The sequence below is a fragment of the Eublepharis macularius genome, chromosome 4 (assembly GCF_028583425.1).
Source record: "Eublepharis macularius isolate TG4126 chromosome 4, MPM_Emac_v1.0, whole genome shotgun sequence".
Classification (NCBI taxonomy): domain Eukaryota; kingdom Metazoa; phylum Chordata; class Lepidosauria; order Squamata; family Eublepharidae; genus Eublepharis; species Eublepharis macularius.
The window spans coordinates 180,932,188-180,950,966 of record NC_072793.1 but is presented as its reverse complement, the minus strand read 5'-3'; the positions used below and the strand labels follow the sequence as shown (position 1 = coordinate 180,950,966).

Below are 18,779 nucleotides of genomic sequence, written 5' to 3'. Positions count from 1 at the left end.
TGACATGTGACCTCTTTGGGGAACTGCGTTCCTGTGCGTTCCCCCTCAAAATGAGCCCTGCATCCCTGGATCATTGCAGCAAGACACAGGTTCTTGGTTAAATGACTTTTATTCAGAAATCAGACCTTTTCATATGCACAGGTCCATAAGGTTACTTAGAAGTAAGGTATAAACTAAGCAGTACAACTTCCTTGAAGAGAATAGAAGCTTGGGGGAAAGTACAGATCTAAAATACTCAAACAGTTCCCTCTCCCAGCTCACAATTTCGAGTGGGAAAAGTCTGGGAAACTTTTGCTCCTACATCAGCTAGACAGAAAGGGATGTTAGCATTTCAGACATCCAAGGTACTTTCGGCGAGCTTCAGAGGAATACCGAGATTACAGCTGCATTCCCAGGCAGGGAAGAAGATCTTCCCTAACCTTTGTAATATAGAAGCAAACCACAGGATTGACACCTAGCATCCCCTAGAAACATGACGGGGATGGATGGGGTATAGCCGTACATGGCATAAACGAGCCATTCCCTTCACAATGCTCTGTGTAATTTGCTGCATGGGCTCTAAATTCTAACCTTTTAATAAAAAGAAAATGTTAAAGAGAAAAAGGAATGGGTTGCACACACATACGGGCACCTGCAGAAGGCCCTGTTCAGACGAGTGAAGCGGTTTGTGGCAGAGCACAGGGAGAGAGGCACACCATTTATGTCTCTCTCTGTGTGTGTTTATGTATGTATGCCACTTCTAGTCTGCCTTTCTAAGTGAGGGCCATGCTACACATGTCAAAAGACACTTGCCTGGCAAGTGGATTGAGTGGAGGGCAAGTGAACAGGGAGAAATACACTTGCCATTCAAGTGTCATTTGTCATTTGTAGCTTGGCCCTGAGACTCAAGGCAGATTACATAGTGATAGGTTAACCCAGTCAGTATCAAGGGCCTTTTGATATGCAATGCCATACAGTAAATAAATGTAGGTTTTTCAAAGACAGAAGATCAGCAAAAAATCCAATACATAGTACATAGTACATCCAGTACATAGGAGCCCATGCTGAAGGAGACATAGTGGGGAAGTCTGTGGCCCCCACCTCGTTGGAGAAGCCTCTGACTGAGAACCTCTCCCTACAGTACAACCTTCCTAAAGGGCTTTGTAGGTGAGAGCCGAGAACTGACTGTCGGGAAGCCCTTGGGCATGACTGCAGACTAGGGGGAACAGCTCCCGCGATGAGCCACAGCCTTGTGGCTCCTGCACATTGGCCCATGTAGTAGAGCGCCTGACAGCAGCCCAGTCTTGATGCCACCAGGTCAGGGCTGCAGGGGGCCAGGCTGGCCGTGTCAAGGCCGGGGGGCCACGATCCGGGTGGTCTGAGTTGGGAGGAGGCGCCTTTTGCAGCGGCATCCGTCTGTTTTCCTAGCAGCAGGGCTGGATCTCGTGTAACCTCCCAGGCCCTTCTCCGAGGGGGTTTGGGTTTCGGGTGGAAAGAACTGGAGATGGGACTGTTCTTGCAGTTCATAATAGGAATAAGCTCAAGGTGGTTGCATGAAACTCATTCAAGGACACGCAAAGAAGAAGCGAACTGGGAGCCTCCTTCTCCAGCCGGGTCCCTCCCTTCTCCTTCGCCTTCATGGGCTATTCCCTGGGGGGAGCTCTAAACTCGCCTTTCCAGAGAGCCAAACTCGCCCTCCGCCCACTACAAAGGAGGGCCCGTCTTCAGTCCGTTCGGATCCCCCGAAAAAGGAGCCAGAAAAGAGATCTCTGTCAACGGGAGATCAGTTGCAATTCCGGAAGATCTCCAGTCACCCCCTGGAGGCTGGCAACCGAAGCATTGGGTCCGCAAGGTCCTCTGGGAAGTGTAGTTCTCATGGAGAACAAAGCGCCGAGTCACAGCTCCCCTGGCCTCTCTAGGAAGAAGACTCCGCCTCTCACACTCGGCTCAGTCGAGAAAATCTTCCACGGCCGTGCGACCCACGGGGAGCGGCCAGGCCTTTCTTCGTTCCCGGGGAGCAAAGGAAGCCAGGCGGGGAGTGGGGGGACGGGACCATGGAGGCCTGCGGGGCGGCTCCTCTGTATCGGCTGCCTCGGCTGGAGGGGGACTTTGGCCTCCGCCCCTCTGCGGGAAAGGTGAGTGGAGGGCCTCGTGGACGGGGGCTGGGCCAGAACAGGGGAGAGGCAGAAAACACGTGTGAACGGGGTGGAGGGGGCGTGCAGGGAGATCCCCGTGTCACCCGCAGAGCCCCGGACTCCTGCAGAGTTTTTTCCCATTGGGAGTGTGTGTGTATTTGGGGGGGGGGCGGGTTGATTTCAGCGAAGAAATTACGGCTGCCAATCTCCAGGTGATTGCTGGAGATCTCCCGGAATGACGAGTGATCTCCAGGCCAGATGATTTCCCCTGGAGAACGTGACTGCTTTGGAGGGTGAACTCTATAGCATTGTACCCGGCTGAGGTCTCTTCCCTCCCCAAACCCCACCCTCTCCAAGCTCCACCCCCAAATCTCCCAGAATTTCACAACCTGGAGATGGCAACCCTACGAGAAATGGCAGCATCTGATGACTTGGGAGGAAGGGAGCTCTCAAGAGCGCATCCCCTGGAAATCTTGTGGGTCTCTGAGGTGCTGCTGAACTGAACTCCTGCTGTTAATTAGGCCACTTTGTGTTGACAGAGCAGGAGGCAAGTTTTAAAGTAACACAGAGCACCTCTGCAGGCAGAAATACTGAAAGAGGAAGCCTTCTTGGAAAGAGGAAACCTTGTGTGCAAACAAAAATTCTGTGTATTTCCAGGATGCAGGCTCAGGCGAGGTAACTCGAGAGCGAAGAGTCAACTAGGGTTCTTAACATTTAATTGGGCTTGACTAAAGAGCCCCATGGCACAGAGTGGTAAACGGCAATACTGCAGCCCAAGCTCTGCTCACAACCTGAATTCGATCCCAGCGGAAGCTGGGTTCAGGTAGCTGGCTCAAGGTTGACTCAGCCTTCCATCCTTCCGAGGTCGGTCAAATGAGGACCCAGTTTCCTGGGGGTAAAGTATAGATGACTGAGGAAGGCAATGGCAAACCACCCCATAAAAAAGAGTCTGCCAAGAAAACGTTGTGGTGCAACGTCTCCCCATGGGTCAGTGATGACTTGGTGCTTGCACAGGGGACTCCCTTTACCTTTCACCGAAGCCCAGTTCTCTGCAATGTTCTGGCTTTCTTGCAGAATTTCAGTATATTTTGCTTGTCGGGGGCTGGAGGAGGGGAAGCAATTTTTCTTGCCATCAGTTTGCTGTATTGCGTTCGTTTAATCAGATGACTAGCCAAAGGGATTCTTCCTTCATTTCTTGAATGCTCAGGAACAAGAATACATGTTTGACTGGGCACTATTTTCCTCTTCCAGGCATTCCCAAAGTCCTTTCTGGAAGTAGCTGTGTTCTTCACGGAGGAGGAATGGGCTCTCCTGGATCCAGGCCAAAGAAAACTCTACTGGGAAGTGATGGAGGAGAATTACGAGACCGTGGCCTCCCTTGGTAAGGTCCTTTCCCTTTTTATCATGAACATGGAAGAGAAGGGAGGGGGAGGCATCTTCCTTTGGCCCTCTTTAATTTCAGGACTCATTTTTATTTGCCACGGATGAAAGATTGATATTCCAGCACCTGGGGGGTCCTGCAGCCCCTGAAAATAAAAGGATTAGATAAATTCAAGTTGCAAAGAGAAATCTGTTGATGAAGAGGATGATATCCCATTAGATTCACGCTAGCAAAGCCCTGTTTCAGTCTCTGGTCTTCCTATTTTGACACAGAGTGGCTCTCCCACAGTCCTTTGGTTGTGTGACTGAGGCTGATGTGTGTGGGGGGGGGAGAAGAGACCTGGCATTGGCGATGGGACGAGCAGAAAAGGGACCCGTCCGTCCGCCATGGCAGAGCTCCTGTTTTGCTTGTGGGAAGTCACTGGTTCAATCCACGTGCATTGGAAAGGGGATTAGAGAGGAGGGTCTTTGGCTGCAGGGCTGGGAACGGCCCCTGGCCGAGGTCCTTAATTTAATTTCGTTCGTTAGATGTATATTCCGCCCTCCCCACACCAGTTGGCTCCTCCACAGTCATCTCCCACTGGAGTGGAATCTGCTCCTCCAACCTTTGGATTTCACACAGCCATTATGAAATAACAAACAAGAAATGAAACAATATACAACAAGAATGGACTTGATTTCACTGGAACTTCTCGCTCACTATTGGACTGTTGCTATTCAGGACCTGTGAACTAGAACATGCTGGGTTGTTACTATGCACTTGCACTTTAATAATTTCACGTGCAATGAATTTACATAGCAATTTGTAGCACCAGCACTTTATTATTCTGTGGTACCTGTGTTTTAGCAACCGTATTAATGGTTTTCCATAGGTGAGTTGTGGAATCAGTTTTATGAATTGTTGTTTTAGTCTATATGTGTTTTACTGTGTAATGTGATTTAATGTATTGAATACACTGTTGTGATTGTTAGTAGGCATGTCACGTGGGTTTTGCTGTTCTCTTCCATCTAGTCAGACACTCTGATCAAATACAGCCACGCTAGCCCTGAGAGCTCAGGGAAGGGGCGAATAAATCCTCTTCCTCTCATAACAGAGGGATATCTTCCACCCAGCCTGTCTGTGCTGCCTTCTCACACGTAAAACTTTCCTTGCTTTGCAAACAGCACGGGGATGTTCTTGAGATAACCTGGCTCCGGATGTTCTGATTCCCTTCTTTTTTTGGCACTTCTGCGCCCACAGTGTTTCTACACCTAATGACCAAATGCTTGCTCTTATTCCCAGCATAACTGCAGACAGTCACATCCTTTCGTCGATATGAACCAGATCCCCACCTGCTCACTCCGCTCACCTGCTTTGGAGCTTTCCTCTGCAGTGTCGTCTTTTAAGGGCTCTGCAGGGCACACCCCCCCCCAGTAGTGTTTGGCCATAGTTTTCTCCTATAATGTATAGTGTGTTTTCCCCCTTCCTCCCGATCTTCCTTTGCTGCTTCCTCTAGAGCAGTGGTTCCCAAAGTGGGCAATACCGCCCCCTGGAGGGCGCTGGAATGATCCAGGTGGGCGGTAGGAGCCTCGGGTGCAATTGGGGGGGGGGCATTATCTTGATTTTGTGTGTGTATGCAAATGTTACTATATGGTTCACGTTTTCAAATACTTTATGATTATTTTACTTGGGGTGTGCCCACTTGAGACATTTAACAGTACTTGTATCCAGAGCAGCTCTGCCTAAGGTTGCCATCCTCCAGGTGGGGGCTTGAGATTTCCCTAAATTACCAGACTCTCTCTACCCATTAAACCAGTCTGGCTCCAGTAGCTGAGGGAAATTCTTAAACCCCCTCTGTTTAGTAAAGGAGGGCCTATTTTTCCACACTCTTTCTCTGTGCTGCCACCGGGGTGTGTGTGTCAATTTTGAGATCCCTGCTTCTTCTTCTTTTTGATGAGTTATGCCTGCCACAGTCAAGTGTAGCTTTCAGTGCAAATTGTGGGGGCGGGGTTTTTTGCAGATTGCATGGGCCACAGTGGCCCAGTGACCCTCATTTGGGGCACAGCAATTCCCATCGTCATTCTGAAGCAAGAGGCCAACTTTGAGGGGCCTAACTTTATTTTCAGGTGAACTTTGCCTACCCCAGATGATCTTTGCCTCCAAAGCAAAACTCAAGGGGGTGGAGGTTGTGGGGGGACTGCGTGGCCCTGGATGTTGCGATCTCCTTTGTGGTTTGCACTGAAAGTTCTGCAGTCATCCCAAAGCTACTTCCCAACTTTGAGGCCCCCTAGCTTTACTTTCGGAGGAGTTACACTGGTCACAAAAGGACGAAACCTTTTATTTATATAGATAACGGAGTTTAACGACTGTTCTCCGCTGGTTTACTGAGTTTCCCATGGACTCTTTGTTTAGGATCATTGCCTTTTCCCAAACAAAAGTGGTTTCTTACTTGAAGCATTCCTGTTTTGATAGCCAATGTAGTGTTTACAGATGGGCAACTACAAGGAATTGGGTGGGCATCTCATTTTGTTTGTTCTCCCCTCTTACTTTCTCTTTCCCTTCCCTGAAAGCCTCTATACCCTTCCTCCTTTCCCGGATTACTTCCCTCCTTCCCACCCATCAGCCTACTTACCTTTATCTGTCCTCACCTCCCTCTTCATCTTTCCCTCCTTCCATCTCTTTCACATCCTTTCTGGAAAAACGGTGGATGAGTTGCACAGGGCCAGTGGCCAGGCCTGGGTCCATTTGCACAGGGTTGATCCTGCAACGATGGCTTGTGAGGGGAACCTCGTTTCCCCCTATATCCCCTTCTTCACCACCATTTCCTCTTTCCCTCCTCCTGGCAACCCCCCATTTTCCAGCTTTTCTTACTTTCTTCTCATCTTCTCACCCACTTGCTAAGCTACTTGTATCTGTTCACGTATGGTTAGCTCTCCGTCCTTCCTTCTCCCAGGCATAATTATGATGTGCCAGCCCAGCTGTTAGAAAGTCCAAAATGGAACAGGAAGGATGACTCTGCCACCACCACCCCCTGCCTTTTATTGAGAGAAATCAGGTCTAGGAGGCTGACAGTACTGTAGATAAGTTTATAAGGTCCTCAATCTTGCGAGTTACAGGAAATGGGCTGTTGTCTTTTCAGTGCTGTAGAGCCTGCAAGGGTAGAGAGGGTCCATTTCTGTTGCCATGATAGGGGCCACAATACGAGTAAATAGTCTAAAAGTACATAAACCTCCTCAAAAATAAAGGCGTATTCTATTACAAAATCAATATGAGCAATGGCTTCCTCTCAGAAGGGCCGAATAACCAGACATGCCCAGAGCATATGATTCAGAAATGCACCTTGTAAGTTACACATCACCAGCAGTTGGACACAGTACCTAATCCTTTACTTAGAAGGCACAGTGGTGTCCGGTATACCCTCAACCTAATTTTTTTCTGAATGTTGCAGCTTAAGATCCAGAGATCCATGTCCCGTTCCTTTGGCAGAATTGGACGATGTAGCTCACAGGGTCATCATTTAAGAACATAAGAACATAAGCAAAGCCATGTTGGATCAGGCCAGTGGCCCATCCAGTCCAACATTCTGTCACACACAGTGGCTAGAAATCCAGTGCCATCTAAAGGACTGTCAGTGAGGCCAGGACACCAGAAGCCCTCCCACTGCCTTCCTTCCAGCACCAAGACAACAGAGCACCACCTCCCCACAAAGAGAATACCATCTATCTCCTGTGGCTAATAGCCACTGATGGACCTCTGCTCCATATATTTGTCCAGTCCCCTCTTGAAGCTGGCAATGCTTGTAGCTGCCACCACCTCCTGTGGCAACGAATTCCATGTGTTTATCACCCTTTGTGTAAAGTAGTATTTTCTTCTATCTGTTCTAACCCGACTGCTCAATAATTTCATAGAGTGCCCACGAGTTCTTGTATTGTGAGAAAGGGAGAAAAACACATCTTTCTCGACCTTCTCTAACCCGTGCATTATCTTGTAAACCTCTATCATGTCTCCCCTCAGTCGTCTTTTCTCCAGGCTAAAGAGCCCCAAGCGCCTCAATCTTTCCTCATAGGGAAAGTGTTCCAACCCTTTAATCATTTTAGTTGCCCTTCTCTGTACTTTTTCCAGTGCTATGATATCTTTTTTAAGGTGTGGCGACCAGAACTGTACACAGTACTCCAAATGAGGCCTCACCATCGATTTATACAGAGGCATTATGATACCGGCTGATTTGTTTTCAATCCCTTTCCTAATAACCCCTAGCATAGCATTAGCTTTTTTTATGGCAGTCGCACACTGTGCTGACGTTTTTAGTGAGTTATCTATCATGACTCCAAGATCTCTCTCTTGGTCAGTCTCCGCCAGTTCAGACCCCATCAACTTGTATTTATATTTTGGATTTTTGGTTCCAATGTGCATTACTTTGCACTTGGCTACATTGAACCTCATTTGCCACATGGATGCCCACTCTTCTAGCCTTGACAGATCCCTTTGGAGTGCCTCACAATCCTCTCTGGCTTTCACCACCCTGAACAATTTCGTGTCATCTGCAAATTTAGCCACTTCACTGCTTAATCCCAATTCCAAATCATTAATAAACAAGTTAAAAAGCATTGGACCCAATACCGACCCCTGTGGCACCCCACTGCTCACCACCCTCCACTGTGAGAAGTGCCCGTTTATGCTCACTCTCTGTTTCCTATTAATTAGCCAGTTTTCGATCCACAAGAGGACTTGGCCCTTTATCCCATAGCTACTGAGCTTACTTAGGAGCCTTTCTCAACGGCTCGGGGCAGAGGGTGACGCTTGGGGACCGGGTGTCACTGCATTACTCTCTCGTACGTGGCGTCCCTTGGAGGCGATCCTCTCCTCGATGCTGTTTAATATCTGTATGCTCCCCCTCGCCCAAGGAGGGATTATTACTGTTTGATCTGGTGTCTTTGTGAAGAAAAAAACATTCTGTTCTAATGATTAAAGAAGCCATCTTTCTTGCAACGCTGGTTCAAAGGCTCTCTGTCTGTATAAGCCTCTTGCTAGGAAAATTGCTTTCCTCCACACTCACCTTCTTCTGCAAAGAGGCCTCTTGGAGGAGCTAGCTGTCTCACCCTCTCAGCTCTTAGAGGCCTTGAGACAAGAGAACACTTTGCGGTTTGTTAGCGGGTAGTCCAGCCTCCATGGCTGAGTTCTCCTTGAACCAACTGGGAAGCAATGTACACCTGCAGGACTGGGGAGTGTGCCAAGTCCTGTAGACCATTCGCACCCCTCCTTCCTCACGTATGCACCTCTTTTTCAGGCGATGTCTGATTGGCTGTTCAGGCCTGGGCCACTCTGGCTCCAGTTGACATAAAAATGGCTTAAAAGCTCTCTCACCTTCTGTCTTGTGAATTTTTATAACCTTGCACTTAATTAATAAATAATTATTTTTTATTTCTGTGTGGGTTCTTTTGTCTCTGAAGCCTCAAAGCTATAAACCACTTCATTGAATTCACTCTGTGAAAACTCATGAAAAACTTACCATAATAATATTTTGTACTGTGAACTGTTCTTGCAAGCCATCCTTGCAAGGTAGACTTCTGTTAACTCTCTAACAAAAACGTTCAGAGCGTATATCCTGTCAGACTATGGAATCCCTGTTATCTAGAGTCCATCTCCCCCTTCTGCAAGAAGCAAAAAGTTTCTTGATTCCAAAAGGTTTATTGAAAGACATCATTCAAGATACAAGTATCCATTTTTCAAGGCCTAAACGGAACTTGACTGAACAGAAGCTTTGTTGAGAATGAGATACAAAATGAAACCTGTGATACATCAAACCCTTCATTCCCAGCCTCCCCACATAGATCTGTATGATGAGAACTTGGACGTGGGAAGGCTCGGGCCGTCAAGGTTGCCAGCTGAAGAGACAGATAAGAGGTATTCTTTCTCCTGGAAACTGCGGTCAAAATAACATCTGGACCTGGAGGGAGAAAAAGGCTAACAACTCCAAAGTAAGTATGGCGTAACTCTGGTTAAGGAACCGCATCTTAAAAGAGTTCCTGACATTCTGCCCCCCTTAAGACCCGTCCTCTCTCCCCTCAGGCCCTGCATTTTCAGGATATTTGCTATGAAACTTAGCTAGGAGCCTAGGGGCTCTGACATGAGAAGCCTCCACCCACTCCCTAAACCCCTCCTCAAAGTCCTTCCATCTAACTAAGTAGTAAAGTTTATTGTATCTGCGTGTAGAGTCCAGGATTTCTTCTATTTCATAGTGCACTTGGTCATCAATAAGAGTAGGATGGGGTATTGGTTGTTTTGGATGCCATTCATCTGCAGGTGGTGCTTGTTTTAGCAGACTGGTATGAAACGTGGGGTGTACATGGCATAGATTCTTTGGTAGTTCGACTTCAGCAGTCACTTTATTGATTACTTTCTTAACTGGGAATGGTCCTAAGTATTTCAATCCTAGTTTTTTGCTGGTTGGCTCTGTCTTGAAGTTTTTGGTGAAGATGTAGACTTTGTCTCCAGGCTGCAATTTCCACTGCTCCACACGGTGGTGATCAGTGTACTTTTTATAATCTGCTTTTGCTTTGGCCAAAGTCTTTTGGATTAACATCCATTGTTTAGTAAGGGAGGTCCACCACTCCCCTAAGTCTCCCATTTGCTTGCTCTCTGGTTGCATGTCAAAAGGGAACGCTACTCCTTCATATCCATGCACTATTTTGAAGGGCGTTTCCCCTGTGGAACTGTGGACCGAGTTGTTATATGCGTATTCTGCAAAATGGAGCAGCTGGGTCCAATTATCATATTGAAAATTAATGTAGCATCTGAGAAATTGCTCTAATACTTGATTAGTTCTTTTGGACTGCCCGTCGCTCTCGGGATGGTGGGTGGAGCTAATTCCTTGTTCAATGCCGACTAGTTGCAAGAGCTCTCGCCAGAAATTGGCAACAAATTGTCCGCCCCGATCCGATATTACCTTGGAGGGAAAAGAGTGCAGCTTAACAATGTATTTCATGAACAGGTTGGCTAGCTTTTTAGCTGAAGGTATGGCCGTACACAGAATAAAATGGGCTTGTTTAGAAAATAAGTCCACCACTACTAATATGCAAGTGCAGCCTTTTGAGGGGGGTAAGTCTGTCATGAAGTCCATAGATATCACTTCCCATGGGCGATTTGGGATTTCTAGAAGTTGCAATAGCCCCGGTGGCTTTCCCCTCCTAGGTTTCGCCATAATGCAGGTAGGGCAGGATGCCACATATTGAGAAACATCTTTCCGCATTCCCGGCCACCAAAATTGTCTGTGGATTAAGTGTAATGTCTTTAAGTAACTGAAGTGACCAGCGGTATGGGCATCGTGACATTGCTGCAACACCTCTTTTCTGAGGCTAGCTGGAATGTATAATTTGTCCTCTTTTACCCATTCTCCCACTGCCGTTTGAGTCATTTTTACTCTGGGCACTTGCTCCCCCTCTTTTTCCACTTCGCTTTTCACTTTGGCTCTCCACCCCTTCAGCTCAGCCTGCAGTTTGGTTGTCTGGCTATGAGTTGTAACCGCACCTCCCAACTGGGTGGGGGAAAAGACAGTGTCGATATTCTCCTCCCTTTTGCTTTGAAATTGGGGCATGCGTGACAGAGCGTCTGCTAAGAAGTTCGATTTGCCAGGCAGGAAGTTAAAGGTGAAATTAAACTTTGAAAAGAATTCAGCCCAACGGAGTTGTTTGGCATTAAGCCGGCAGGGACTTCGGAGGACTTCCAGGTTCTCATGATCAGTCCACACTTCAAACGGGTGGCGAGCCCCTTCTAGCCAATGCCACCACATTGTAAGGGCTACCTTAACTGCAAACGCCTCCTTCTCCGATACATTCCAATTGCGCTCAGCCTCGGTAAATTTCCTGGACAGGTACGTGCATGGCCGTGCTTTACCATCCTCCCCCCTTTGAAGAAGCACTCTGCCAATGGCTGCATCACTTGCGTCCCCTTGTACTATAAAGGGGCGATTCTCATCTGGGTGCTGTAGGACCGGCTCAGAAGTAAATTGGTCCTTCAACTTTTCGAATGCCTCTTGGCAGTCGGGGCCCCAATTCAGTTTGTTAGTTGGCTTATTTGCTTGCTCCTCTCTCCCCTTCGTTTTTAGCAAGCCCATTAACGGAAGGGCACTTTGGGTGAACCCCTCAATGAACTGTCTATATAAATTGGCAAAGCCTAAGAAAGATTGCAATTGCTTTCGGGTGGTTGGCGTTTGCCAGTCTTTCACTGCCTGGATTTTGGCAGGGTCCATTTTTAACCCTTGCCCTGAAACTCGGTAGCCTAGATAGGCCAGTTCAGTTTTGTGGAACTCACATTTAGACAGTTTGATAGGGAGCTTGTGGTGCATCAGAGTGGCTAAAACCTCCTGAACCAGTTTAACATGCTTTTCTTTAGTTTCTGAGAAAATAAGAACATCATCAAGGTAAACCACTACTCCGACTTCCGGTTTGGGATCCATGGAGGTCTAACGCAGCTCTAAGAGCTGAGCTGTCCGGGCTGCTGTTTTGGAGGCTGGAGGGGCAAAAATTGCCCGCAGCCAACTGTTCTCAGGCGGAGAACAGGCTTAGAACGCTCAAGAACCTCAGGGCGCATTGATCTCGGGCGAGGGGGGGTCCTGTGCAACGTACTCTCTCCCGTCCCTTGAGGTCCCACCCGAAGACAGGTTTTGCCAAGATCTCTACAGCAGCTTAGGAGCCAATTCGGTTGGCATAAGATCTACATGCCCAAGCTTCAAACAGGGACAAGGGGAATTGACGTGAACTGAAGATTGAAACAGTGATTACAACCCGTGAAATCGACTAAGAAGGTAAAGATCACTATCTCTTGAAATGGGACAGATTACTTTAAGAAACGAAGCATTAAAGTTAATTTTAAAACTGCGACAGATTGATTATAAGGAGGGGAAATTCCGGCAAGAAATTTTTTTTAAAAAGGACTAAGCATAACGGAGTTATTAAAGAAATTTGATTATTGTTTACATACCTGTGGTGACAAAGAGATAGTGGACTGTGAGAAAGTTTTAACATCACGAGAACTGCTGTGTGTGGCTGAGGAACAGGAAGTACGTCATAACAATAGAGAAGCTGGAGAGAAGCGGCCTTTTCCACGTTACAGGAAGCAGAACAACGCCATTTTGGAAAGGGGAAGGGTCGTGGCTTCAGCGGAAGAGGAAGTAGGTCATCTTGGATTACAAGTAAAGGGGAAACAACCATAGAGAAACCATAGAGAAAAGATGCCCGACATTTTGGATTTTGCAATTGGTTTTTTTTAGAAATAAAACGAATTCGGGACTTTTAAAAGTAAAAGTATATAAAGCTAAACGCCACGGAGTTAAGAAAAAGGGCGGACTCGTGGGAGCGAGGCAAAGCTAGCCCAACGATGTCGAAAAAGGAGTGGCAAGCGGCAATTGAAAGTTTGGATAAAAAAGTTTCAGAAGGAATCAAAGAACTTAAAGATATGATACCAGAGTTGGCAAAAGAGTTTAAAGAGACACTTAAGAAAGAATTGGCGGAAGTGACGAAAGGTATGGAAAAGATACAAAATGACTTGCAAGCCACACAGCAAAGAGTCAATATAGTAGAAAATGCGGTGGACACTTTAACAGACACGCAACGAACTGAGATGAGGGTGATGAGGGGTAGAATGGCCGTTGCGGAAAGTAAACATATGGAGAAACAATTAAGGTTTCGTGGCCTGCCGGAAACTGAAGGAAAGACTGCCCAAGAACAGATTACAGAAGTGCTGGCTGAATACCTGGGGAAAGAGGAGGGGGAAATTGCGGCTATCCTAGACGTGGTATACAGAATAAACTCAAGATTTGCGACCCAGAGGAAATTACCAAGAGATATGATTGTGCAGTTTACGACTAGAAATACAAGAGAAATGATTGTGAGTAAACAATTTCAAGATCCATTAGAGGTCAACGGCAAGACTGTCATCATTATGAAGGAATTGCCCAGATCGGTGTTGCTAGACCAGAAAAAATACAAAGATTTAGTCCAGATTCTGAAGGATATGAAAATAAGATACAGATGGGAAATACCTGAAGGAGTGTCCTTTGAATCTGGTGGAGTCAAAAAGCGCATCAGATCTGAATTGGAGATGGAAAAGTTTATCAGGGACAATGAAAAGGACTTACCAACAGCAAGATCATGAATATGGAGTGCAAAATTTTATCTTGGAATGTAAATGGACTTAATTCACCCAACAAGAGAAAAAATATTTTCCACTGGCTATTAAAACAAAAATGTGACATTGTTTGTTTGCAGGAAAGCAAGATGTAAAATATTTAAAATTTGCAAAATTGGGAAGTGAATTTGTGGCTGCTGCAAAAAAGAAGAAAAAAGGTGTGGTGTTGTATATAAAAGAGGAATTACAGCCAAAGTTAGTGGTGTGTGATGTGGAAGCCAGATATTTAGCAGTGGAAATTATGTGGAATTTTAAGAAATTGTTGGTGATTGGAATATATGCACCCAATGGAGCAAAAGAAAGTTTCTTTGAGGACTTGGGAAAACAACTTGATGAGCTATCTTATGATCAGATAATTCTAGCTGGAGACTTCAATGGAGTTACTAACTTGGATGAAGATAAGAAATCTGTAACTGCACAAAAGAAAAGAGGACTATTACCAAAGTCTTTTTTTGTAATAAAGGAACAAGAAACTCTAGAAGACGTATGGAGGAGACAGAATCCTAAAAGTAGACAATATACATTTTATTCTGCAAGACATTCCACTTTATCACGAATTGACATGATCTGGGCCTCCAAAGACTTAGCGCTTTGGACTAAGGATGTGGAAATAATGCCTATGGTAGGCTCAGATCACAATCCAATCATGTGGAGATTTGGGAAAAGAATTAAAAGAAGAGGATGGAGAATAAATGAAGATCTATTGCAAGAAGAAGAAAACATTGAATTGCTGCGAAGAGAGACCAAGTTCTTTATACAACATAACATGAATAAGGAAGTATCAACAAATAAGGTATGGGACACTTATAAAGCAGTGACTAGAGGCATACTAATGGACTTAAATGCAAGAGTTAGGAAGAAAAAAGAGAAGAGATTGGAGATTATGGAAAAAATAAAAGCCAAAGAGATACAACTTAAGAAGAGACCAGGAAAAAAGAAGATATATCAGGATATTAAAATCCTTCAAGAACAGTTGACGGCAATGAATAACAAAGAACTGGAATGGAATCTTAAGAGAATGAATCAAAAGTCATTTGAGGGTGCAAATAAACCTGGGAAATATTTGGCGTGGCAACTGAAGAAAAGAAAGGAGAAGAGAACCATAAATAAAATTTGTGAGGAGAATAAAACACACCTGGAGCAGACAGCCATTAGTAGAGCCTTTTTTAAATTTTATGCAAAGTTGTACCAAAAAAAAGAAGTGAATAAAGACTCAATAACGAGGTATTTGGAAAAGATGAAGCTCCCTGCAATTTCTGAAGGATGGAGAGATAAACTGAATAGAGAAGTGACGGAAGAAGAAATAAAAGAGGCAATACAGTCAACAAAATTAGGAAAGGCACCAGGTCCAGATGGACTGACAGCTAAATTTTACAAAGTATTGGCTAATGAATTGGCGCCCTTTCTGAAAGAAGTGATCAATGGAGTTATGCGAGATCAAAGGACTCCAGATACTTGGAGTGAAGCTAATATATCATTGATTCCTAAAGAGGGACAAGACTTGACTAATGTTAAAAATTACAGACCAATTTCGTTGCTGAACAATGACTACAAAATCTTTGCGAAGATATTGGCGGAGAGGGTAAAGGGATGGATGTCTGAATTTATTGCGGAGGAGCAAGCTGGATTTTTGCCAAATAGACAAATTAAAGATAATTTAAGGACAGTTATAAATGCTATTGAATATTATGATAAGCGTTGTGATAGAGAAGTCGGTTTCTTCTTCAGGGACGCTGAGAAAGCATTTGACAATTTGAACTGGGACTTTATGTTTGCCACTATGGAGAAGCTGCAAATGGGAGAAAAGTTCATTCGTGCAGTGAAAGAAATTTATAGGGACCAGAGTGAAGCAATTGTGGTGAATGAGGATGTGACAAAAAAATTGATAATAGGTAAAAGTACAAGACAGGGTTGCCCTTTGTCACCATTGTTATTTATTTTAGTCTTGGAAATACTGATGATTCAGATTCGAGAAGATGATGCAATCCGAGGAATAAAAATAAGAGAGTTTTCCTACAAGGTCAGAGCGTTTGCAGATGATATAATGTTAATTGTGGATGATCCAATTGAGAATATGCCAAAGGTAATGGAGAAAATTAGGGAATTCGGAGATTTGGCTGGATTTTATGTAAACAAAAAGAAGTCAAAGATATTATGTAAGAATATGACCAAACAGAAACAACAGGAACTAATGGAAATAACAGACTGCAAAGTAACAAATAAGGTAAAATATCTGGGAATTGAATTGACTGCGAAGAACATAGACCTATTCAAGAATAATTATGAGAAATTGTGGACTCAAATAGAGCGAGATTTGATTAAATGGAATAGGCTGAACTTGTCATGGTTGGGAAGAATTGCAGCAGTAAAGATGAATGTATTGCCGAAAGTGATGTTCTTGTTACAAACAATTCCAATTATCCGAGACTCTAAACAATTTGAAAAATGGCAAAGGAAAATATCGGACTTTGTGTGGGCAGGCAAGAAACCTCGTGTGAAAATGAAAGTATTACAGGATGCTAAAGAGAGAGGTGGAATGCAGCTACCCAATTTAAGATTATACGATGAAGCAATTTGTCTGGCTTGGATAAAAGAATGGATGACATTGAAGAATCGCAAGTTACTGGCTTTGGAGGGATATAAAAAACATTTGGATGGCATGCATATTTGTGGTATGACAAAGTAAAAGCAGATTCCATGTTTCTACACCACTATATTCGGAGAAGCCTCTTTTCAATTTGGAAGAAGTACAAAAATTACCTGCAAGACGGAATTCCCTCCTGGGTGGTTCCGTATGAAATAATAGATCCAAGAACTGTCGAAAGTGAACAACAGTGTTTAATTTACAAGGAGATAACACGACTAGAATTTTCAAAATTGAGAATAAAGACAGAAGAGGAGTTGTCTTCAAGTTATGGATGGTTTCAATATAGGCAGATTAGAGATCTTTATAACTCGGATTGTGCGAAGGGAGGAATAAGAACGGAGAATTCAGAATTAGAAGAGGTAATTTTTCAAGAAGGTAAAAAGGAAATTTCAAAGATCTATACAGTACTTTTAAAATGGTTTACAGAGGATGAGACAGTCAAAGTCCAAATGGTGAAGTGGGCGATAAACTTTCATAAAGAAATAACAATGGAGGCGTGGGAATACCTGTGGAAAATGACTTTGAAGATCATGACATGTACAAATATTAAAGAGAATGTCTATAAAATGATATATCGTTGGCATCTGACACCAAAGAAAATTGCACTAGGAAATACTAATATGTCGAATAAATGCTGGAAATGTAAAAAGCATGAAGGATCTTTGTATCATATGTGGTGGACTTGTGGGGTAGCTAAGCTATACTGGGGAGAAATAATAGAAGCAATTAATGAGATTTTACAAATTCAAGTTAATAAAAACCCAGAATTGCTGCTACTGAACTTGGGAATGGAAGATGTTCCAGCGCAATATAGAACATTGTTATTTTATATGACCACAGCGGCTAGACTTTTATATGCGCAGAAATGGAAAGTACAAGAAGTACCGACTACTGAAGATTGGATCTACAAATTGCTGTACATGGCTGAGATGGACAAAATGACAACTTAAGGATCTTGATCCAGGACAGTTTAACATGGATTGGGAGAAACTGAAGCAATATTTGGAAAAAAAATGGGATGTGAAAGGAGAACTGTGGCAGTTTGAGAATTACTGAAATTTAATAAAAGAAGAGAGAAGTGACTTTACCGGGAAAGGGGGATTTAACTTTTAAATTCTAAGCTATTACTAGGGTTATGATAAAATTTTATTACATATAGTATTAAATAACATGTTTTATTATGAATATATAAGAGCACGCTAGCTGGGTACTTTTTTATTGTAGTCATGTTTTTAGTATAACAGATATTTTATACATTTAAAATAGATTGAGAATAAGAAATGTTTAAAGAAATTTATAGAATATAAGTCAAATTGATTATTATGATGACTGGGGAGAGTATAGAGTTTAAGTAAGGGAACAGAAAATGGATAAAACGTTATACTATTAATATTAAGATTACTAATATACGCTAGCAGTGTTTTACTTAGATTACAAGATCCAGTTAAGGAGTGTCTAAAGGAAATTCTGTGTTATAAAAGATAATAAGCTTAGAAGAAAGTTTAAGTGTATGTTTAATAGACTATATGTGGTATTAAGTAAGTAAGTAATAAGATAGACAAAGGGTTGGAAAACTGTTGGAAGTCAAACAAATGGGGGGAGGAAAGGGAGGGGGTTAGAAGCAGATATATACAAAGGGGTAATGTTTGTATTGAATGATTATATATTCTAATCCAATAAAAATTTCTTAAAAAAAAAAAAAAGGTAAACCACTACTCCTTTGTATAAACATTTATGCAGGACTTCATTGATCATGGCCATGTAAACAGATGGGGCTCCAGATACGCCAAAAGGCATGACAAGATATTCTTACTGGCCTAAGGGCGTATTGAACGCGGTTTTCCACTCGTCACCTTCCCTGATTCTGACATGAAAATAAGCTTCTTTAAGGTCCAATTTTGAAAAGATCTTACCCTGTGCCACTACGTTTAGCAGGTCCTGGATCAATGGGATTGGGTAGGCGTTGGTCATCGACACCGCGTTGATACCTCGAAAGTCGGTAAAGTCTCAGCCCCCCATCTTTCTTTTTCACAAATAGCACCGGGGCTGCATGAGGGGAGTTAGTAGGATGGATGAAACCCCTCTCCAGATTCTTATCTATAAAATTTTGTAACTCCTCTCTCTCCCCTGGGCTCATGGAGTACAGTTTTCCCTTGGGGAGACTTCCCCCCGCAATCAGTTCAATTGCACAGTCAGTATTGTGGGGGGGGGGCAAGCTGACTGCCTCCTCCTCGCTAAAGGCTTGCGCTAAGTCTTGGTACTCCATTGGAATGAGGTTAAGTTCCTCAGTGGTTAAAAGTGCTTCTTCTAAGCTTCCTGAGGTTTCTTCACCCCATCCCGCCTGCCAATGATGGCTGCAGCAATACTCTCGATCAAATACAATCATTCCTTTGGCCCAATTAATGTTGGGATTATGATCCCAAAGCCATCGGCTGCCCAGGATGAGGGGATACTTAGCCGCTTGACTGACGAT

At 44.1% G+C, this 18,779-nt stretch overlaps 1 protein-coding gene across 1 annotated transcript in view; it reads left to right on the top strand.

Moving 5' to 3' along the window:
• Window positions 1-1,939: 1,939 nt before the first annotated feature.
• LOC129327255 (zinc finger protein 883-like) overlaps window positions 1,940-18,779 on the top strand; it is a 28,451-nt gene continuing 11,611 nt past the window's right edge. Inside the window, exons 1-2 of the mRNA XM_054975742.1 lie at window positions 1,940-2,114; window positions 3,366-3,495. Coding sequence (XP_054831717.1) covers window positions 2,034-2,114; window positions 3,366-3,495 — 211 coding nt within the window. The 5' untranslated portion in view covers window positions 1,940-2,033. The remainder of the gene's footprint in view (window positions 2,115-3,365; window positions 3,496-18,779) is intronic.